Genomic DNA, 22,723 nt, shown 5'->3' with positions numbered 1-22,723 from the left:
TACTAAGAATAATAATTTCACTCCCCACAGTCCCAAAATATTTTCGAAAACCATTGCTCTGATACCACATATGTAACACCCAAATAATTTAAAGGGTATTACTGGTAGTAAAGACTAAATTAATTTGATATCTGATATAAACAATCAAACTTTATTTCAATTCCTCCAAAGTACAATTCCAAACTTACAAACTTTAAACAATATAGTCTTCACCACTTAACATAAATTCGAAATTAAACTTATAAGTCTTACACAACATTTTTTTTTAATGCAAATTTATTCTTTTTACAAAAATCCCTGAAAGTTTTTCCCCGCATCTCTCTCATCATCTCTGAGCTTTTTCAACCGCATCTGCAACATTATCTGCTCACATATAACATGAGTTATATGATCATAGCACAAACAAATAAGGGTAAGCCAATCATATCATGCAATCATTAAACTTACTTATAATATAAATGTTTCAATCATGTATTTCTGCAATTTATAAATACCATTATCCCGATGTCATTTATTCATTTTTTTTTAACTTCTTCAAAATCATCTTTCTCATTTTCATAAACCTTACAAGTATACCATGCTTACTCACGAAGCCTTATGGTCAGACCGTTCTCTGCCTGCTTCCTTAAGCCTTACCTGTATACTATGTCTTACTTTCTGAAGCCTTATGGTCAGACCTCTCTCTGCCTGCTTCTATAAAACTTACGAATCATATGTTTATGTCAAAGCCTTATGGTCAGACCACTTTCTGCCTGCTTTCATAAACCTCGGGTGTTACTTTGCTCATATCAAGCTCTCATGGTATAAACCGAACATGCTACTCCCAGTAGTAAATATCATTTCATAAGTAATGATTTCTTATATCCACTCCAACATTTCATAAAATCAAAAAATCATACCCTTTTATCCACCTAACTCAATCATGTTCATTCTTTAATCATAAATTGACAATAACCCGTTTTGGTGTCAATACCCAAAAATAAGTAAACATATTGTCAGATATCATACTTCATATTATAAACTCATTTTTTTTTCATAACGAGTATAACTCAACATATTTTCACCAATCAAAGGTCATAGATTAGCCAAAATACATCAACATGTCTTAGGAACTACATATTAAAGTTTGGGCTCAATGTAACGGTAAATGAAATATATATGAAGTTTTTACCATGATAACTTAAGAACAAAAATATAGTGTTCATCATACTTTTCAAAATTTCAAAATTTATTTCTCAACACATAGACTTCTAATTACAAATCCGAATGGTCAAATTGTAGTAATATATCTTAGGAATCATATATCAAATTTTCAGGTTGATCTAACGGTCAAATAGAATAGAATCTATATTTTACCGAGAGGACTCAGTAACACAATAACAGGGGTAATTAATTTACTCAAACATGCAGAACTTATTTCTCCAAGTACAGACTCTTAATTAATGATCCGAACGGTCAAAGTGAAGAAATAGGTCTTAGGATTCATATATTAAAATTTTAGCTAAATCCAACGGTAAAAACAATTAAAAGGAATGTTTTACCACAGTAACTTGAAAATAAGAAAAATTATAATCATGAAAACTAAATTTACACAAGTGAATAGATAACTACCATTACCAAAATTTTAACATGTTGATAACTCATATTCATGATCATAATATGTATAAATATCATATGTAAGAAAGGATTAGCTCCCCTACCATCAAAATAATCTTAATATAAAAATTCAGGGGAAACAAGAAGTTGAATCTGGCAGAGCCGGTTAGACAACTTCTCATCCTTCCAGAAAGATGCAATAAAAAATTGATAAAACAATAAATTTTTTGGGGAAACAAGAAGTTGAATCTGGCAGAGCCGGTTAGACAACTTCTCATCCTTCCAAAAATACAATATAAATAAATAAGAAATAAAAGGTCTGGGGAAATAAGAAGTTGAATCTGGCAGAGCCGGTTAGACAACTTCTCGTCCTTCCAAAAATACAATATAAAGAGATAAGAAACAATAAAAGGTCTGGGGAAACAAGAAGTTGAATCTGGCAGAGCCGGTTAGACAACTTCTCATCCTTCCAAAATTGCAAAAGAAATAACTAAATGTTCTAAATAACAATAACGTACAATTAGCATAACAGAATCAATATCACGTTTTACAACCATCAAACTTGGGTCTCATCACAGAAGCATGTTCTCATTCAAAATTCAAGATCATCCAGAAACAAAATACTCCATATTCAAGATTTAGGATTAGACAAAAGCAAAGTATTGTATACTCAAGATTCAAGAGTGGCTTCCCTTACCTGATTCTCGATCCTTTCTGAATGAAGAGCACTTCTTCAGAAGCTCTCGCTACCTTCTCTACAACTTAGATTATATTCCTAATATCTCCTTATTTTTGACAAAAGTCTTACTCAATTTCACTCCCCTCCCTTAAAACTTCATTTCTCACCCCTTTTTATAGTTGAAGTTAGTGGTTACTATAGCAGTACTGTAGCTGTACTACAATTACTGTAGCAGTACTGTAGCTGTACTACAATTACTGTAGCAGTACTGTAGTTGTACTACTATTCACTGTAGCGGTATTGTAGCTTGTACTACATTTTTCCTGTAGCAATACTGTAGCAACACATGATTCACGAGGTATTTTTACTGTAACACTGTACATATTTTACTGTAGCACTATACGTATTTTACTGTAGCATTTATAAATTTTTTTTTTATTTCAAAAATATCTAGTATCTTAATTACAACAAATTTCAAGGGTCTTACATATATAACCTATGACTTGGAATACACTAACAAATTAACCTTTTTAAAAAAAAATACTTCTAAGTTAAGAGAAATATCCGAGTTAGAAACCTAATGATACAAACATAACCTCTTTCACACTTAAGTTCACTACCCATAAAACTCAGTAGACATTAACTATTTTTAAGTTTATAAAAGAACTTATACATTGAATGTTTAAGCTATAAATCGCTCAAGCTATAGATCTCTCAATACCTCGTTATGTGGAATTTTGTCTTTAAATTGATAAAGAAAAACACCATTATGTTCCATCTAGCTGCTACTTTACTACCTTGGCAAAATTCTAAACTGGTGATTAAGTGTTGGTTGAAAATTGTGGTTCAAAAGATTATTCCTTGCAGTATTAGGCAAGGTATATAAACATATGTGTGCATTTATGATGCTAAAATTATTGATTTTGGCATCAAATCAAAACGAGAAAAAAAAAAAAAGAAAGTCAATAGAGAAACTTAAAGCAGGGCGCATGAATCTGGATATGAGGACATAAAACGACGTGGTTGAAGTTTCAAAGGAAGTCATAAGACATAGAAGATGTCTAAATCATTATGTCATCATGCATACATAGAAAAACAAAAAGTTCCTTTGATTGTTCCCTCTTTTCAATTTCATATATCGTTCTTGTCAAACAATGCTTTCTCCTTTGCCTTATATGTTAAGGACAACTGGATTTACATCATGGAAAGCAAGAAAACATCTATTCCAGTGCATTCACTTTGAAAAAAGATACATAAAGTATTTTTTTATTTATATATTTTTATCCCATTGCAATTTTATTTCATTTTTTTTCTTTTGTTTACGAAGAAATATAAGAAAAAAGATATTTAGGATAGAGTGTGTTGAATGACTCGAGGTCAAGGATTCACTAGCATTTGACCGTGTATACATTTGACCAGTACTTTGTTTATTTGTTTTTTTTTTTTATATTTTATTTGAACCCTATATTCATAGAATGGAGACTTGATAACATAAGTGCACTTATCTCCCGTGTGGGTGACAGAGACTTGATAACCAACCACTAATAGTTTTTACAATAACCAATGTTGAACAATCAAGCATTGAAAACTGTTTCGGACATGTGTGAGGTTGAATGTTTATTTAAGCAGACTTTTCTACTCTTTTTTTTCCTTGCTGCTGTGTTAAAAATGTATAGAATATATATGTTAAAAATATTATAGTGTTTAAGTAAGTTTGTTATTTAATCATTCATTGTGTTTTATTAGGTATTTATATTTAAATTATTAAATATATTTTTTTCTAAAAAAAATACTTGTTTTGTACTTAAAATAAAATCTAAACGGATATTTGTTTATTCAATATAATCTTACAACTATTTAAGCTAAACTTTTTAGGAGTTTATTTCGGTTCTACTAACTTGTAAAATACAAACCAACTTAATTATATTTTTGTAGTTTAGGTTGAATCGTTGAATTGGATTAAGTCTATGTAGTTCATCCAATTAGAATTTAGTTAGTATTACGTTCATGATTTTTAATTTTATATTAAAATTGACCCAATCCCTCTAAATAATTAAAAAATAATTTTACTATGATGTATATATTATAAGCATTATTTATAATTTAATTTAATTTAACTGGGATTTTAAATAAAAAATAATATAATTAAATTTATTTGGATTTGGTCAAAATTTATATTAAATCATCCAATCCAGATCACTTATATCTTTATTTTTTTTCTCTTTTTATTTTATAGTATGTTATTACACTTTTTGTTGTTGTTTATCTCTTTTAAAAAAAATTCTTTGTTGGATGACTTGGGGATCAAGTTTCCCACACGTGCACTTCTGACTGCATCGCATATGATACGTGTGAGTTTTTTTTATTTGTTAAATACACTTCTACAAGAAAACACCTTAACGCTTGGGCCGTAACTGACTACAACAAAACAAAACATCTAATATTTTGTTTGCTCATGTTCTTTTTTCGTAATTTTTAGTTTTTATTTAATGATGCTCTTTTAATATTATTACTATAATATTTCAATTTTCAATTTTTTTTGTCATGTTTATTACCTTTTACCTCTTTCAAAGTACATTTTATAGTTTTGATTTTCTTTTTACCCTATTACTCGCTATATTTTGCATTTTTTAAGTTGAAACTTATGTCTGAGCATTTAATCATAAAACTTAATTTGGAAAATTATTAAAAAAATTAAATTTGATTATTAGATATGATTTAAGAAGTACAGATTATTATACATAAATATAAAGAGAGATACTTATTAATTTAATTTTACCATTTTTTTCTATTATTATTTGTTACGACTATGATTAAGATCTATTTCGCTTTTTGAAAAAAAGAACAAAGGTATTTCTTAATTATTATAGTTGTAATATAATAATATACTATATTAAATTACTCAATAACATATAATATTACTGAATCAGTAATAGTAGTTGTTGGGATAATTCTAATAATGTCTTTATACATGGTAGTTTTGCTATTCTGCCTTCATGAATTGTGTAGAATTTCATTTTTTTCAATTTCTAATTTATGTCTATATATATATATATATATATATATATATAAATAATCTTGAATTTTTTTATATGTATAGAAAGTTGCAACAGTGTAAAAATTTCATGTGAAGCTAATCATACTAAATCATTATAATTAATGTTTAATCTTAAGTTTATCTTATAACGCAAGGGAGAAATAGTAGTCTGCATTAAAAATAGTAACAAAAGGTGCTTGGCGGCTTTGACCGTCTTTCACTCCTTCCTTGAAGCTTCCTTTCTACAGACATAATGCATCATTCTATAAACAAATAAATTCTATATAAGAAAGTTCAAACATACATCATTCAACAGTGTCGGTTACACTTCTGCTACAGAAAATTTTGAGTTTACTAGGGTTGGTTTAGATTCATCACAGTCTATACCATAATTATCTTTTTACTCTGATTCACCCTTTCTTATCATCTATCACCAATATTCCTACGGTATTCTTCTCACTTTCTTCATGTGATCCTGTTTCTTCTTCTGTATTAAGTTCACTTCATAGTTTCACTTAGATTCCTAGTCAGATATTTTTAGCTAATTTTCAGATACTTCTAGAATTCATTTTTTGGTGGAGTTCAACATGCTTTCCACCAATTCTCTTGTGCAAAATATTGGGGGTACTATCTCTGTGTTTTCGGATCAGAACCAAGTGACGGAGGGGATTGAGTTAGATGATTCATCTTCTTCTTCGGGTACAAGCTCAAGTGGAGAATCGACAAAGTACTCCAACAACATCCTGAGATACATAAGCGACATCCTCATGGACGAGGAAGACGACCTGTTAAACAAACCTTGCATGTTGCAGGAATGTTTGCGACTCCAGGCTGCTGAAAAGTCATTCCTTGATGTCCTTGTCCATCACAGCCACCCTTCTTCCAGTGGTGAAAGCATTGGCATCGCAGATTCTGATGAAAATTTTGGTCGCACTGTTAGTTTTGAGAGCAATGGCAGCTGCGTCACTGATAATTCATGTGACTGTGACTTGGTCCATGGCGTAGGTGAATTTGACTCTTCTTTCTTACCACAGCAAACCCATCTAGTTTATTCCCCAGATGTAGTTGATGCATTTAGGGTTCGTGATGGAACCTGGAATCTCTTTCAGTCTCATACGAAGCCGTTTATGGTGGAAGAGGGTCGTTCAACTTCAGCATCCAGAGAAAAGAGAAGCCATGAGCTGGATGATGATGCTGGTCTTGAACAAGATGGAAGAAGAGGCGCCAAGGTTTCAGCGGTCTTTTCTGGCGAGTCAGAGTCACCAGAGATCTTAGATGAGGTGCTGCTTTATCAAATTGGAAGAAGTGGATGTTCTTCTGAACCATCACAGGGTGTTGATTTAGGAGGGTCCAATGGAAAGGGAGCACGCTCACGTTCAAAGAAGGGGTCCACCAAAGCAGGTACAGCGGTAGATTTATGGACCCTTCTAACTCAATGTGCACAAGCAGTGGCAAGCTTTGACCAAAGGAATGCAAATGACTTACTCGGCCAGATTAATCAACACTCTTCACCTTTTGGGGATGGACTCCAGCGATTGGCTTATTACTTTGCCAAGGGCCTTGAGATAAGGTTGGCTGCTGGGACCCCATCATACGTGCCACTAGAAGTAGCAACTGCTGCTGATATGTTGAAAGCTTACAAACTATTTGTCACATCCTCTCCTTTGCAAAGGATGTCAAATTATTTGACAACCAGGACAGTCATTAGTCTTGTGGAAAATGAGAGCAGTGTTCACGTTATTGACTTTGGCATTTGCTATGGTTTTCAGTGGCCCTGCCTTATCAAGAGGCTGTCAGAAAGAGATGGTGGTCCTCCAAGGCTGCGTATAACAGGAATTGATCTTCCTCGGCCAGGATTTCGGCCTGCGGAAAGGGTTGAGGAGACAGGGCGGCGTTTGGCAAACTACTGCAAGAAGTTCAATGTCCCTTTTGAGTACAACTGCCTTGCACAGAAATGGGAGACTATAAAACTTGCAGATCTCAAGATAGACAGAAATGAAGTCACCGTTGTTAGCTGTTTCTACCGGCTGAAGAACCTGCCTGATGAAACTGTGGCAGTGAACAGTCCAAGAGATGCTGTGTTAAAGTTGATTAGGAAGATCAATCCAAACATTTTCCTCCATGGGGTGGTCAATGGCACTTATAGTGCTCCTTTTTTCTTGACACGGTTCAGGGAAGCGCTGTACCACTTCTCATCACTGTTTGATATGTTTGAGGTTAATGTGCCACGTGAAGATTCGCAAAGGTTGATGTTTGAGAAAGGGCTGCTTGGAAGGGATGCCATCAATGTTATAGCGTGTGAGGGTGCAGAGAGAGTTGAGAGACCTGAGACTTACAAGCAGTGGCAGGTTAGGAACCTGAGAGCTGGGTTCAAACAAGTTACTTTTGATCCTCAGCTGGTGAATTATGCGAAACAAATGGTGAAGAAGGAATATCACAAAGATTTTGTGGTGGCTGAGGATGGGAAGTGGCTTTTGCAGGGATGGAAAGGGCGAATTCTGAATGCCATTTCTGCTTGGACTCCTGCTTGAGAAATGTTCAGAAAATGTTTTGTAACTAGTAAATCTATTCCTATGTCGGTTAAAGAAAATGGAATAAACTACTCTTTGCAACTTCTTTCTCCGTTTGTGTTTGCATTTTATATATTGCTATTCAATTCACTTCCTAGCTGTCATGGCATGTCATTTCTTTTCTTAATGAAGCACAGTTTACTATTGACAGTAAAAGACAGAAGGAGAAAAAAATAGAAAGGACACCATGACGGGGAAATCGTAGTAACAAACCATAGCAGACAATACTCTCAATTAAGGATTACATATAGATATCCTATTTAATTAGATAGGGATATCTCAAAAGGGTTTGGTTAATAAAACCATTGCTTTTTAAAGGTTTAAGGAGATGTTTGCTGTCGATTAATATTCTGCTACTGGTTCTACCTTCATATCTTGCTTAGACAATTTAGAACAATTTGCCAAATCTTCTGGCAAGCTTGTACAAATTTTGTTTGATCCCTGCATCATAATCCTCATTTAATCAAAATAGCATGTACAAGATTATTTTTTAAGAAAGTAACACACCAACAAACACAAAAATTGTATAACTAATTTCAGTTCAATTGCAAAGGCAGGTAAAGTCTGTACAGAAAACTTCGCAGCCCCCAATCTGAAGCACAATATTCTAAAGCACTATATTCATATGTAGATTTAATGATAAGATTACGTATATTTACATTCATTTAACAATGATGATTAAAAAATAAACTTTTATACTTTTTAAAAAAGTAAAAAATAATATCAAATAAATATAAAAAATTTATGTATCAATCTATCATTTATGTAAATTTAAATATGCTGAATGACCTAAACCAAGGGTAGGAAAATCAAAATATATAATGAAAAGAACTCCAGAATCTATTCATTAAGATTATGGTGTTTGTTTAACTTTGAGATCATGGGAACATAATATTTTTCCTTTGATTACTATGATCAAGGGCATCTAGAGAAATCGGGGGATCTTGAAAAAATTATCATCAATATCACTGTCCAATTATATTTTAAAGTCAGAGAAAGATGATCGACATTTCAAAAGGCCCTCAATAAAATGTGTGGAGCTGCCACAAATTAAGTACTAGTGCTAGAGTCCAATCTGGCGAATGCTTACATCCACCGATGCCAATTATAATTGCCACATCACTCTCAACTTCTCACGGGTCACCGTATTTTCTTCACAAGGTTCACAAATGTATCATGTCTGAATTATCATTTTCGAAGGAAACTCAAATCTCCTCATAGATGTTCACAGCATTCAATTTCATATTAAAGAAAAAAGGAAAGACAGGAAAGCTCAAAATTGTAAGGTTTCAGAAAAAATGAAATAATAAATTCACTTGTAACCACTTACATTTTAATGTCACAACATATTTAATAGCTAAAAGCTCATTTCCAACGGACTATTTGTTTCATAAATTACAATAATACAAAAAAAAACACCCACGATTTGTCCCTTCATCTAAAAGTATTCCATCTATATGGGCAGGTTAAATCCTTAATCTTAAAAAGAAATTGTTAAATGCCCAAGCCAGAAACATAACCAAACCTAGCATAATTTGTATGCTATCAAATAATCGACAACACTCATCTACTTTGATTGACACTTGATGGTCTAAGAACATTCCAGTCCAGCTTATCTCCACCAGGTTTTTTAAAAGTGCCCAAACTAGAGCTTGGCAATGATTTCTTATCATCATGATCACTCTTTGGTGATTTGTTAGGATATTGTGCTTCACTAACTACTTCAGATTGTTTCCTTTTAACATTGCCGTTAACCTCCACGTTCTTTTTGTTAACGTTGACACTTTCTGGACTTTCAACTGAAAAATTATTTTCTCTGAAACAAGATAACCAGAACCAAATTAAAATTGAGTGATAATCTGAGGAAATAATTTCAATAGTTATCCATTAAAAACGATTGAGCCGTTAGGGACAATAGACACTAAAACATAAACAGATAACCTTTGGATCCATGTTGGGTAAAAATTCATAAAATCCACATGGAGTTTAGGCAAAGAAACCCACCTGACAGAGACGCTTGCATTTTGATTTCTAGAAACAGTAGTTTCAGCTGCTGGCTGACGTAATCTTGCTTCTTCCTCATTTAATTTCTAAAATCGTACAGCCTTGGAATTAGAAAATCAAAAAGACATAGCACATCTAGATCAACAAGGTAAATAAAGAAACAACTTTGAAATTTGATATTCAAACTCACATCAACAGAAGGATTAAAACTTTGAAATGACATTCGACCTTTAAGTGCTCCAGGATGAGGATCACCTTCCATTATAACAACACTACACAAGCGTAGAAAGCCAGTCAAGTTAAATGTAAAATTTAAGGTAAAAGAAATAATTGAGCTGGTGAAGACAGCAACTACAGATAAGAAGCAATTATAAACCAAAGTAAAAGGAAAATTTTGGCAGACAATTTTATACCTAGCTATTTTATGGAGTAAAGTACAGAAAGATCAACCTAAATTGTACAGTTTATATGTGAAACAACACTAGATACACCTCTATGATACCAAGATACTTAATACAATATGCGTATGATAGAGTAAAGCTTTAATAAACACAATCAATCACACAAACATAATAGAGAAAGGTATTTTAAACCGACAAATAATATTGAACATTATATGTCATCATAAAAATGGTCAAAGATTAACATACATAAATTAGATGAGATTTTAAAATAATATTCTTATTATGCAACCATCAGTGGATGGTAAAAAATAAACTTATAGTCATAATAAAAGACCATAGTTACATTTACATACCTCTCCTATCCCATATTAGAATATACTCTTTTCTAGATGAATATGTCAGAAATTTCCCCAGTCCATGTCTATTCTAAATAAGTATTGGCTCTATATACTTACTATAGCTTAAAGGATATAGAGAAAGTGAATATAGTTGTATCAGAACCATATCAAGGTCATCAATGGCAGATGATGGTGATAGGCCAAAAATTCACTATTGTATAAACAAGCAATTGCAGTCTATGGCACCACCATATCCCTTCACAAATTGCTTATGTCAGAGGGAACTAAACACCATATTATTTAATATCAGATAGTTATGATTAGCGCATGGATTTTGAGCTACTTTTCCGTTTTTAACATTATTTTGAGCTACTTTTCTAATATTCATAAAGAAAATATTAGAAAAGTGATTGTCTACCCGGGAATGACAACACAACACACCAGCTCCTGTTTTACAAGGCCTTATTCGTTAGTCAATGATGATCTGGGCACTCTTTCTATAAGCATTAACAAAACAAACTCATTCCATAATCCATAACAAAATAAAAAATAAAAGTAAAGTCTCAACTTTGAGTTGCAAGCCTTTAAGTAATACTGGCTGTTACATCACAAGTAATTGCTATGGGGAAAGTCAACTTTCAAAACCATTTAATTGTCCAACCAAAAGGGTTAAGCCCTTCATAGAGAAGGACTAGGTAATTATAAATGGTTTTTGAGAGAAAAACAAATGCCTAACTTCCAACATCATAATTTCAACAAAAACAAAAATCAGCCTCGATGATAGGCAATCCCAAAACTCAATCCCTACAAATTATTTGAATTTAGGTAAGAAAAATACCACTTTCTAGTCACTGTTGTAGGAGTAGTAATAATACTGACATCCGGTTTGATATCTTCTTCTCTCTTGGTTTTCTCCTCCCTCACAGCCGCCCTTTGCATGAACTACCCAACATCGAAACAGATACAAGGGAAGCATCATTAGACCCTAAACTTTCATATCTAATACTGAATCGAACAATCGAAGGTAAAATCTCATAAACAAGTAATGAAAATCAACGAAAACGACAAAGAGAAACGATAGCGTTCCCTTTAAATTCTTTACCTTCAAGTTCTTCAACGTGCTCGAAAGCTCTCGCCTCGCCATTGCGCTTTCAACTTCCCCTTTCAGATTTATCTATTCCTCCTCCTCTAAAGTCCACCACCGCGACCACACCGCAAAGTTAACCTAGCTTCTCCAATTTGAAAGAGTTGTGTTTTTTTCTTGTTTCAGATTAAAGCCTTCAAGAATATCTGATAAGAAGACTAATAGGGCTTTTGAAAACAAAATATATAAACTTTTACTTTTTGCACCCCCGCATCTCACTATTCATCTTCCACTTGTTCCATTCTTTCTTGTTAAATTTACTTTTAATTTCTTGAACAATATTGACAATGGTGGCGTTCTTGCAGAGGTAGGCACCAACGCCCGTTGTTCCACCCGCAACCGTTGAGACTGCCGTATACGGCGGTGCTGGCGCCCCAAAGAAAATGTCTTTTTCTTTTTGGAGGAAAAAAGAAAGATCCAACAATAGTTACTTTCCCGCCTGATCTCTACCAGATTTCAACTAATACTCATTTTTATTTCTCTTGAAAACCCATATATATATATATATGTATATATATATATATATGTATATATATATATATATATATATATATATATATATATATATATATATATATATATATGTTTGTGTTATAATTTTGTAACTGTTTTTAAGCACACACTTTTATTATTTTCCGTTTTTAAACTTAATTAATCTTTGTCTATACTATCAATATTCAAAGATTTTATTCCTTTTGTAATTACTTTTTTGTTTATATTTTTTATTATTTTTCTCATTCAAACTCAACTAACTTTGTTTTATTAATTGTATTATCTATATAATTTTATATATGTGTTTTTAGACGGATCTTTTATAATTTTGATATAAGTTTTAGTATTGCTTTTTTACTTATATCCATTCAAAATAATGTATACCAATAATAAAGACCGATAATAAAGGAAATTAATTTTCTTGTTACTTTATTTATGCACAAAATTTACTATTATTTTATTATTATTTATATTCCCTGATTAATATTTGTATGTATCTTTTATTACTTATTTCCTTTTTAAACGTCATTACCTTTATTTTCTCTTATCCAAAATAAAAATCTTAGAAATGAATAAAATGATTTATTTTTGTAACTGTTTTCCTTATATAATTTTTATAATTTTAATAATTACTATTTTTTTCACTCTTTATTGTCATCAGAAAAAGGAAAAAAAATACCTGCACCTATACAAATCTGTTGTTTTTCTTTTTGGACTTTTAACGTTAGAAAAAATACTAATAATGATAGACTGATGTAAATATATAACATTATTTTCCTTTTTAGACTTTATTTGATAATTATAAATTCTTGTGTATTAAATTCCGAAATTATTAAATCTTTAATAGTGATAATAAGTAGTATGTTATTTTACTTTCATTTTTTTATTAACTTTTATTTGTTTCTTTAGGTGTAGTAGCTTTGTTAGGTTGGGAAGTTTATTAACTTTTTAACCAATTGTGTTTATCTTTATAACAACATAATTGGATTTCCATGGCTTTTATTCCCTTACTGAAATACTAAATCAAGTGACTAAGATAAGAAAAAAAATATTGTAGAGTGATTAAAATAAATATTACACAAAAAATATATTTTAGTTATTTTAATTTATTATGAAACTCTATTTATCATACGAAAAATATTATACATGTTATTTATTAGAAATGATAAAATATAAAGACTGAATATTTTATAATTTAATTTAAAAATGAAATATAATTTTTCATAATAGTTTGAAACTGAAAAAAATATTTAATTTTTAAAATAATATTATGGTCTTTCACTGTTCAATCACTCTTCCTCTTCCTCCACCCAATCCCATTTACATGCTTGGAACCAATGACAGCAAAACGCGGGGTGCAGAGAGAATTAGTTCGGTATATGAAGAAAAGCCCGCCTCAAACGGGCCGGCCCAAATTTACTATTTGGCTTCGATCCGGCCCAAAAGATAGATATTGCTCACAGCAAACCCGAAGCATTCCTAGTCCTAACCTATAAAATGCCGTGTCCGTGTTCTTCTGAAGCATGTATGAGGTGTAATAACACTCGGAGTTCCCCACGCAACTTTCCTTGTATTTTTTCTCGTCATTCATCGCAGGTTGTTGTAACTTTCTGCAAGTTGCAAAATTTTTCATCCGATCACATTTTTCGTTGAACTGGATCGTGATTATTGGTATTTGTTTGTGTTTGCTTATTTCTTTGTTAACTTCAGGCACACGCAGACTTCAAGTTGTCTTCAAGTCCTCGAAATCTATGGTACGTTGACCCACTACTTTTGTTTATTCTTTGTGTTCTTGACTCTGCAATCAACAATGTTAATGACAGAAATTGTAAATTTGAATCAATTAGGAAATGGTTTCTTTTTAATCTTGAACTTTATCAGTGATCACTCTTTATCCTTGATCGAGTCTTCCAAATTGCGTGCCTTGGAACTTAATGGTCTAAGTGCCGACCTTTTTCTTTCTTTGATCAAATAATTGTCGATAATTTTCATTGTCGTACTTCGTATGTTAACTTTTTCTTTTCTTCTTTTTGCTTTGAAAAAATTGCAGGCGTATTACGGAAATGATCGATGTGGAACCTTTGAACAGTATTATCGCTGTTATCCTGTCTCCTTCATCGACAAGGTACGATCACTGATTCGGCCTCTGGCGGTCTACGATGCCTGTAATTTTCTTGTGATAGTTGCCAGAGAGAAAATTTTCAAATTTGAAGCTTCCGTTTTCTTTCCTCAATTGTTAGAACTTTTCTATTCACAATGATCAACGTATCCTTTATGGTTTGTACTTGTGCTTGTGTTAATCATCCAGTGCCCAATTGGTCTGTGGCCGCTGGCTGTAGATTGCTTACTTTACCGGGTTGTGAGTGACATTGGTGATTTTTTCACGTGCATTGATATAGCTCTATTTAAAAAAAATATATATTTAAATGTGCACGTGATTCAAAATATTAATCTGATTCCATAATTTCTTGATTCTTTGCAGTCACATCTGGAAAAGGGTGATAAAAGTATGTACCAACAACTTATATTTTACTTCTTTGATTCTAAACATGTATAGAACTTTCGTAACTTAAGTATCCCTATAAGTTTTCTTATGACAATTATCGCTTCCTTCAGTTATCATGCCTCCCTCAGCCCTTGATCGCCTCGGTGAGTGAATGTTTGTCTGATTTCAACTATTTGATTCATTTTTTCCTGCCTGCTAAATTACTTGCTTATTCATCTAAATATATATCACGACTTCCACTGGTTTTGTTTCTCAGCATCTTTGCACATAGAGTACCCTATGTTATTTCAACTTATTAATCCTTCTGCTGAAAGAGTTACACATTGTGGGGTGCTAGAATTCGTAGCTGATGAAGGGATCATATATATACCATACTGGGTAGGTGATACCTCTTCTTTTGTTGATTGTATTTTCTGTGTCATTTCTGCTCATTGAATTTTTTCTCATTTGTTTACAGTTTATGATATTCTTTTGTTTTTGTTGTCAGATGATGGAAAATATGCTCCTCCAAGAGGGAGACCTTTTATATGTGAAAAACACCAACCTTACAAAAGCAACTTATGTGAAGCTGCAGCCTCACACAAAGGATTTTTTAGATATCTACAATCCAAAAGCCATGTTAGTATTCTTTTGCAACATCTAGATATGCCTTTGGTAATGTGTCAATTGATATGCTCTTTCTTTCTCTTGATTATTCACAGCTTAGAGACTTCACTGAGGAGTTACTCATGCTTAACAACTGGGGACACTATAATGGTTCAATACAACAAGAAGAAGTATTACATTGACGTTGTTGGAACTCGACCCTCTCCTGCAGTCAGTATAATTGAAACTGACTGTGAAGTTGATTTTGCTCCGCCACTTGATTATAAAGAACCTAAGAAACAAGCCAAAGTTGACAGGAGAAGACCAAAGGGTTGGCATTCTATGCTCTTTTGAATTTGCTCATTTTTATTTAGTAAAAAGCTTCATTCGCAGTTTATGATTATATTCTTGGCATTTCAGTTGAAGATGAGCCGCCAAAAAAGATTGCCCGGTTCAATTCATTTTCTGGTTTTTCAAGACGCTTGGATGGTAAAGCCTCGTTAGAACCAGTTGAACAAACATCCCTTCCGGAGTTAAAGCAGAAACAATATCACAAAGAAATCAATAATTCAGACGCTAAGCCAACAAATACTGCGTCTCATGGAGCTTTGGGAAAGCTGGTGTTAAAGTCAAATGCAACTACATCTAGCAATAAAGCAACACCTAAGGTAGTTTCTAGCGGTAGGAATTTTCTGGATAGACGCGTTTCATTAACATGATAGGAGTTCAGACTCTTATTCCTTTCAGAAGTTCATCTAATCAATTTTATTTTATTTTAGGTTTCTCAAGAAAGTCAATGTCAAGACAAATCCCAGGAGGAGGGAGATCCAAAATTCAAACCTTTCATTCCCTTTTCTGGTTCTGGAAGACGTTTGGGTGGTAAAACCTCAGCACACCCAGTTGAAGTAGCATCCTTTCCTGAATTACATCAGAAAGAAACTGACAAAGAAATGAAGGATTCTGATTCTAAGCCAGTAAATATTGCGTCTCGTATGGCTTCTGGAAAGCTTGTGTGTGGGATAAATGCAGCTTCATCTAGCTGTCAAGCAACATCTAAGGTAATTCTTAGCAGTAGTAATTTACGGAGGGACAAAGAAATGCCGTAAAAATTCTATGATTCCATTGAACCAATTTTTCTTTGTTTTTAGACTTCTCATGAAAACAAATGGCAAGAGAAATTTCTAGAGGAAGAAGATCCAAAATACAAGCCTTTCATTCCGTTCTCTGGAATGGGAAGACGTTTGGGTGGTAAAGCCTCAACACGAACAGTTGAAGAAACATCCCGTCCAAAGCTAAAGCACAAAGAAACTGACAAAGAAATGAAGAATTCTGATTCTAAGCCAACAAATACTGCGTCATGTAGATCTTCTGAAAATCTTGTGTTTGGATCCAATGTAACTACGTCTAGCTTTCAAGCAACACCTAAGGTAGTTCTCAGCAGTAGCAATTTTATTGATAGACAGAAATGGCATAAAAAATTTATAATTTGTTTACATGATTTTTGTATGCATTTTCCCTTCAGAAGTTCATCTAACCAATTTTTCTTTGCTTTTAGTTTAATCCAGGAAACAAAAGTCAAGAGAAATCCCAAAAGGAAGAACAGCTAAAGTTCAAGCCTTTCACTGGAAAGAAGCATACGTTAATGGATTGATCTTTATTGTCTAATTTTCTCTTGTTTTCTTTTGATATACGGAATATTGGTTGAACCAACATTGGCTAAGCTTCCATATTCCACTCTGATATATGCTTTTCATGCTATATATGTAAATATCAGATGTAATCATGGAACAAGAAATTACTCCAAAAAATTTTGAATTCTTATTTGATTTATTTTGCCGATATTCGTCATTTCCTATCTGCTACTGGTAGTATTTAATGCTATAGGCCTCTTATTTTCTTATCAGCACGCCTTTTATGTTTTTTTATGCAAACCGTTCCTTAAATTATACGATGCCCTCATATGATTTGAGAAGCCACCCATACAGCTTTGGAGGGAAGAATTTAGTTGAAGGGAATTTGTATAAAACAGTAATGGAGATAATGTATCCTGCAAAACATAAGATGCTAACAATGCGCTAAGAAAATTGTGAGAGAAGCACAGACAGCAGTCATGTTTTAACTTCATAGTCCCAGCCATCTGATTAAAACCGATAGACAAAGAAAGTGAAGAACTATAAAATTTAACCCAATAAGCCAAGATAAAAAATAAATAAATTGAAAGTTAAAACCGATCATTTTTTTCGTAAGAGTTTTGTTTAATCAACCGGTTAAGTTCGACATCAATAGAAGTAGTATTAACATACATTATGCATTCTTAACACACGTTTAAAATTTGTAAAATGTAAAAAAAAAATTATTAAATACAAATTCAAACAATTGCAAAGTGTATTCACAAGAATTTGTCTATTCTTAGCATTTCTGTGTGGATATTAATGACACATATATGTAATTTATGGATTTTTGGCGTTAAGGGTTGCACGCAGATTATAATTGAAGCATGGTTCTGGGAGTTTTCGTCTGTCTTCAAAACATACTACCTTTGCCTATTGTTTGAAATAAACATATAAAATTCTGCAACAACATTAATCAACATCAAACCACATTACACTACCAGACACCATAAGTTATCATAACTTGGAAGTATAAGTTAAGCTACTACTGATGTCTCAATCGAAATCTTTCTAGAACACTCCACACTTTCAGGCTTCTCATCGCTTTCCCACAGTTCTGGAAATGCCTCTTTCATATTATGGATGCTCTCTAAGGCATGATCCACTCCCGTAGTTCTAACAGAATTTCCCACCTGCATGCATGCATGTCACGTTAGATAATTCACAACTGTATAGGCTTCCTATAAAATGTTCATGAGTATTCATGATGGTTTTGTGAGGCTACTATATGCCGTTTGAAATCACTAACACCAGAAAGAAAGAAAAAAAAAAACTAATGTTCTATTCTATGACTAGTGTTATGCTACTGACCAAGACTGTGTGAAGGCCTACGGATTTGCCCGTTTGTAAATTGCGGAGACTGTCATCAAAGAATAACTGGAAAAGCAAAACAAAGTTACATAATTTAGTTTGTAAGAAAATACATATCATTAAAAAACTGATAAGTGGTATTCTTGGATACAACAGACACAAAGCAAAGGTCAAATTAGGATTACAGAGAGAAGGGAAAAGAAATGAGCAAAGAAGGATTGGTGATCTTACTGTCCTTCGAGGGTCTATATCTGCTATACTGAAAACCTTTTCAAATGCATCTTGAGAGGGTTTACATACAACCGGGGTCCGTGGAAGCACTACATCAGAATCAGGACTATGAATGTATTCATAAAAATCAAAAACCCCTGTGGAACTTGGTTTACGTTCACTGCCATCTTCATTGGAGGAATTCAGGGTCTCAAAGCATATAACTCTTTCAAAACAATCCTCCAATCCAAGCCTGCGAAGCACTCTACTAGCATGGGCCTCGTCTGAGTTCGTAAAAATCTTGAAAAAAAAATATGATAGCAACATTATGCTGAAGATATATTTATGAATCAGATCCTATTTTGTTCATTATTAAATAAGAACAAAGAAACTCACAATTTTTCTAATAGGCAAGCTCAGCAAAACTCCCCTCAGAACAGGGTCAGGTTTCAGTATATCATATGGCAATCTCCCATGAACAAAGCTGCTCAACACAAAATAGTTCTCGGTGCTTATTATATTTCACATGATTTCTAACTACTACAAAAAAATTTCAAAAATGGAACAAATGTCAGATATGTAGAGACAGTTACCTATGAAAGTCATCATAGTCAAAGTCATAGCCAATAGCCTGGTGAAAGAGAAAGACACAATGATTGGGATTGATTCGTTAGCATCACATCTAAATAAACAAGTAAAAATGCCTTTTAACAAACAATAAAAGTGCAATTACTTATACCTTGAGACCAGCCATGGTTGTACCATAAGTCTTGTATAAGGAAAAGCACAATTCAGGAACTTTAGCCTCTGGTATCCCAAGCTTTTGAAGCATGTACTCTGTACAACCCATTGAAATAAAGAAATTCAGCGAAATCCACACACATTAGAGTGATGACACATTCAATTCGGTGAAGTCACTACCCTGGATATTTTTCTTCACGTGCTCAGCCATTCCAGAACTCAAAGGATAAAGGGTATCATCAAGATCTGAAATTAAGTCATCAATATCACCATGGCAAATAACGAAGCCTGCATTTACGAGTGGGAAAGTCACCAAAAATAGTCAAGGCTTACCAAATAAAAGACAATCGTATTTCGCATTGGAAATCCCCTGGAACTGATCCCCGTTCTCCATTTCAGACTCTGGCAGGCTCAACTGCACGCAAAAGAAGGAACCATTTTGCAGTATGTTAAACTAACGCTAAACTAAAATGTGAAGAAAATCTTGGTATTGTACGGTTCAGCACACTCGCTTACTGCGTTAGAAATTGTATGGCAAGAAGAAGCGGATAGTAGAGAAGAAAGGGTGGAAAGGGAAAGAAATAAAATGCGTCAAGTGAAAGCGATTTGTGACGTGAATAATGGTGATTGTGTTGAAAGGTTAATGTATAAAGGAAGGAAAACTATAAAAGTAACAGAAAACTCAAAGATGTTGGGAACATTTATGACATGTACCACGTTGTCCATTACCATGATGACACGTTTCTGTCTTCAAGTTTAACATGCATTCCACCCTTTCATCTTTACTTTACGCAGGTTTCGACTTTCGGCTCTCTTCTTAACTCTATAATTATAATAATAATAATAATAATAATAATAATAATAATAATAATAATAATTAGTTTTGTTTTTACTTAACTCATTGCGCAAACGCTTCATAAAAACACTGCCCAAGTTGTTGGGAGCATTTTAGATTTGTCGGTGATTCTTCTGTTTTTTTAAGTACTTATAATTTTATCAAAAATAATGATATTTAACAATATTTTAATTCTATTTATGATTATGTGATTGGTCAAAAATTATTTTACAATAATAATAAATATCAACATGAACTAAAATAGTGTGAAAATATCATTATTCTTTTATTAAACTGTAATAAATAAAGAGATTTAAAAGCCCAAAGCAACGCTTGAATATATAGATATAAATTTAAATATCAAACTGAAATATTCACGTTATCAACATAATTTATTTCACATCAAAATATGTTAGTAGTAGATATTTTCTTTTTTAACTTTTTGGTTTTTTTAAATCATGAAAATAAAAATTCAGTTTTCGAAATACTAAGTCATAACTTATTATTTTCAACAAATTTCTTTTAAATTACAGTTTAGAATTCCGTTACCCGAAAATTGAATTGTTACTTATTTTTCAACCAATTTTCTCCTAATTACATATTCGAATTTGATTTTCCAAAGACCAAATTTTAACACGAAAAAAAAACACACTATCTATATAAATAGTTAGAGCACAATATACTATTTAAATACTTTTCTTAATCTGTATATGTTATATGCATAAAAAAAAGTATATTTCATCCAATTTCATACTTGTCTCTCACAGTTAACACGATGAAACTTTATATGCAAAAGAAGTTTGAAAAAGGCCATATATGTACGGATAATTTTATTATTTTTTATGTTTTTTTCATAATGTAATATTCTTATGCGTTACAATATTTTTGGCTAGATATATATAGTTTGAAATTCCTTTTATTCTTTTGTGAGACTCTTTTACAGGTGCTCTTTGTAATCTTCCATGTGATTATTTGAATCAGCCACACATTATGTGTATATATATAATTGAAAAAATATTAAAATTATGTGCTGAAAGTATGTAATTAATTTAATAATTAGAATATGATAAGGGAATTTAAATTATAAGAACGAAATTGATACAATGATCTCTCTTTTAAGAAAAAAGTCTTCTTTAATTATTAAGCAGATGTGTTTCAAGTTTTACTTAAGTTGTAGGATTTAGCCTTAATCCATCTCTAGTAAAGCATCGCATTCTGCAATATGTATATTTCAAGATCCATTAAGTGTTTAATCTTATTTTTCTTGAAATTATTATTTTACTATAAATATTTGTAGTTTTTAAGAAGAACCAATTTGAAAAGTTTTACTTGTTCCTAATAAACTTTTGGTTCTCCCTGTATATCTCCCTTTCTCCTCGTTCTTTTTCTACTTTTTTTTTATTCAAACCTACAAAACCAAATATGAAAAGTACCTTTTTTTCACTCTCTTCCCAACTTCCAAAGTAAATAAGTGGATCTAAAATAGAGGTTTAAAGAACTGTGATGAACTAAATTAATAGCATAACAAATAATTTTTTAATACTCTACCTTAATTAAAAATCAGTACAAACAGACTTATCATTTTGTATTTGATCTAAATTTTGGAGGATTTATAATTTTCCCTACTTAAGAATTTTCTTCCTTTTATTTTTACTCCTTTAATTAATCCACTAAACAAAAATATATTGTCCAACATTCTTGTGTGGTTGTCATAACATAGAAAGTGCAGCAGAGAGGAGGCGGTGAAGTGAAAAGAGCAGGCGCGCTCCTGCAAAATGCAAATCCTTCTTTCATCTATTTATTAACGCCACGTGTTAGAGAGTGTTGCCACGTGTCTCTTCCACAACCACACACACAAAACTACTCCTAGCGTCTTCTGGAACACCCTACCATAAATTCATCACTTTTTCAATTTTCAAAATTACCCTCTCTTCCTTCCTATACACATTAATAAATTATATAACTATAAATAAACCAAAAACCACTCACTACTCATCTTCCACTTGTTCCATTCCCTCTTATCAAACACACTTGTAATATCATCACCAATATGAACAGTGCCGCCGTCCTTGCAGAGGAAGAAACTCACGCCGCCGCCCGTTGTTCCACTCCCAACCGCTTGGACTGCCGTATACCGGCGGCGTCGGCGCCCCCACCGCCCCCAAAGAAAAAGCCTTTTTCTTTTGGGAAGAAAAGAGCGCCACCTAAAAATGGTTACTTCCACCCGCCTGATCTCGATCAGCTCTTCTCTATTATGCTTCCAACTACAACTGCTTTTAACTGACACTCTTCTCTAGTTATCTTCCAAATCCAACTGTTTTTTTGGGGTTGTGTTTTGTATTGTGGAAAAGCTAATGTTGTTATATGTGACTGGTGTAAATATATAATACTTTTCCTTCTAGACTCTGTTGTCTGTTACTATGGTTGGGTTTGTACAGAACATGCACCACGAAGCCCCCTGGGTAGCTTGTTTAACTTCCCTGGTGATGGGATTTCTATTTATACATAGCTGAAAGTTTCCTCATTTTGTACAACCTTAAACGGCTAGTTTCTCCGTGTCATTCTCTTGTACTGTTGCTAACACATCAATTTTATCTTCAT

At 32.7% G+C, this 22,723-nt stretch overlaps 4 protein-coding genes across 5 annotated transcripts; 2 read left to right on the top strand and 2 right to left on the bottom strand.

The window, feature by feature from the left end:
- The first annotated feature begins 5,615 nt into the window (after positions 1-5,615).
- LOC108333953 (scarecrow-like protein 11) lies at positions 5,616-7,929 on the top strand. The gene is made up of 2 exons (XM_052871106.1): positions 5,616-5,759; positions 5,865-7,929. Exon 2 carries the CDS (start codon positions 5,900-5,902, stop codon positions 7,841-7,843), a length of 1,944 nt encoding a protein of 647 aa, XP_052727066.1. The 5' UTR covers positions 5,616-5,759; positions 5,865-5,899; the 3' UTR covers positions 7,844-7,929.
- Positions 7,930-9,169: 1,240 nt separating this feature from the next.
- LOC108333249 (uncharacterized) lies at positions 9,170-11,914 on the bottom strand. The gene is made up of 5 exons (XM_017568639.2): positions 11,731-11,914; positions 11,467-11,570; positions 10,077-10,158; positions 9,887-9,972; positions 9,170-9,698 (listed from the first exon to the last, which is right to left on the bottom strand). Exons 1-5 carry the CDS (start codon positions 11,770-11,772, stop codon positions 9,446-9,448), a joined length of 567 nt encoding a protein of 188 aa, XP_017424128.1. The 5' UTR covers positions 11,773-11,914; the 3' UTR covers positions 9,170-9,445.
- A 1,855-nt stretch (positions 11,915-13,769) lies between these two features.
- Positions 13,770-17,185, top strand: LOC108333051 (uncharacterized). Of its 2 annotated transcripts, none has more exons than XM_017568377.2 (12): positions 13,770-13,860; positions 13,975-14,018; positions 14,315-14,389; positions 14,747-14,771; positions 14,881-14,913; positions 15,027-15,148; positions 15,258-15,388; positions 15,472-15,686; positions 15,776-16,023; positions 16,135-16,413; positions 16,504-16,782; positions 16,911-17,185. In XM_017568377.2, the coding sequence occupies exons 2-12, from the start codon at positions 14,016-14,018 to the stop codon at positions 17,004-17,006; spliced, it is 1,506 nt and encodes a 501-aa protein (XP_017423866.1). In that variant the 5' UTR covers positions 13,770-13,860; positions 13,975-14,015; the 3' UTR covers positions 17,007-17,185. The 2 variants fall into 2 exon arrangements, with proteins under 2 accessions (XP_017423866.1, XP_052727042.1); XM_052871082.1 differs by having other exon boundaries at positions 13,794-13,863.
- A 627-nt stretch (positions 17,186-17,812) lies between these two features.
- On the bottom strand, positions 17,813-19,920 carry LOC108333328 (uncharacterized protein C24B11.05). The gene is made up of 9 exons (XM_017568740.2): positions 19,804-19,920; positions 19,621-19,702; positions 19,468-19,533; positions 19,286-19,383; positions 19,140-19,177; positions 18,943-19,030; positions 18,568-18,846; positions 18,337-18,402; positions 17,813-18,158 (listed from the first exon to the last, which is right to left on the bottom strand). Exons 2-9 carry the CDS (start codon positions 19,679-19,681, stop codon positions 18,003-18,005), a joined length of 852 nt encoding a protein of 283 aa, XP_017424229.1. The 5' UTR covers positions 19,682-19,702; positions 19,804-19,920; the 3' UTR covers positions 17,813-18,002.
- Between the last annotated feature and the right edge of the window lie 2,803 nt (positions 19,921-22,723).

The sequence above is a fragment of the Vigna angularis genome, chromosome 11, assembly GCF_016808095.1.
Source record: "Vigna angularis cultivar LongXiaoDou No.4 chromosome 11, ASM1680809v1, whole genome shotgun sequence".
In the NCBI taxonomy this organism is placed as follows: Eukaryota; Viridiplantae; Streptophyta; class Magnoliopsida; order Fabales; family Fabaceae; genus Vigna; species Vigna angularis.
Note: the sequence above shows the minus strand (reverse complement) of the source record. Positions and strands in the feature narration are given on the sequence as shown.

What these genes read in the sequence shown, in the direction of transcription:
- LOC108333249 (XM_017568639.2), bottom strand. Translation starts at nt 11,772, where the DNA reads ATGGCGAGGCGAGAGCTTTCGAGCACGTTGAAGAACTTGAAG. An exon ending in ACAACAGTGACTAGAAAGTG is followed by an intron (nt 10,159 to 11,466) that starts GTATTTTTCTTA and finishes ACGCTTGTGTAG; the next exon opens with TGTTGTTATAATGGAAGGTG. An exon ending in GTTTTAATCCTTCTGTTGAT is followed by an intron (nt 9,973 to 10,076) that starts GTGAGTTTGAAT and finishes GTACGATTTTAG; the next exon opens with AAATTAAATGAGGAAGAAGC.
- LOC108333953 (XM_052871106.1), top strand. Translation starts at nt 5,900, where the DNA reads ATGCTTTCCACCAATTCTCTTGTGCAAAATATTGGGGGTACTATCTCT.
- LOC108333328 (XM_017568740.2), bottom strand. Translation starts at nt 19,681, where the DNA reads ATGGAGAACGGGGATCAGTTCCAGGGGATTTCCAATGCGAAATACGAT. An exon ending in CAACCATGGCTGGTCTCAAG is followed by an intron (nt 19,178 to 19,285) that starts GTATAAGTAATT and finishes CTCTTTCACCAG; the next exon opens with GCTATTGGCTATGACTTTGA. An exon ending in GCTTGCCTATTAGAAAAATT is followed by an intron (nt 18,847 to 18,942) that starts GTGAGTTTCTTT and finishes TTTTTTTTCAAG; the next exon opens with ATTTTTACGAACTCAGACGA.
- LOC108333051 (XM_017568377.2), top strand. An exon ending in CTCAGCCCTTGATCGCCTCG is followed by an intron (nt 14,914 to 15,026) that starts GTGAGTGAATGT and finishes TTTGTTTCTCAG; the next exon opens with CATCTTTGCACATAGAGTAC. An exon ending in GCTGTCAAGCAACATCTAAG is followed by an intron (nt 16,414 to 16,503) that starts GTAATTCTTAGC and finishes CTTTGTTTTTAG; the next exon opens with ACTTCTCATGAAAACAAATG.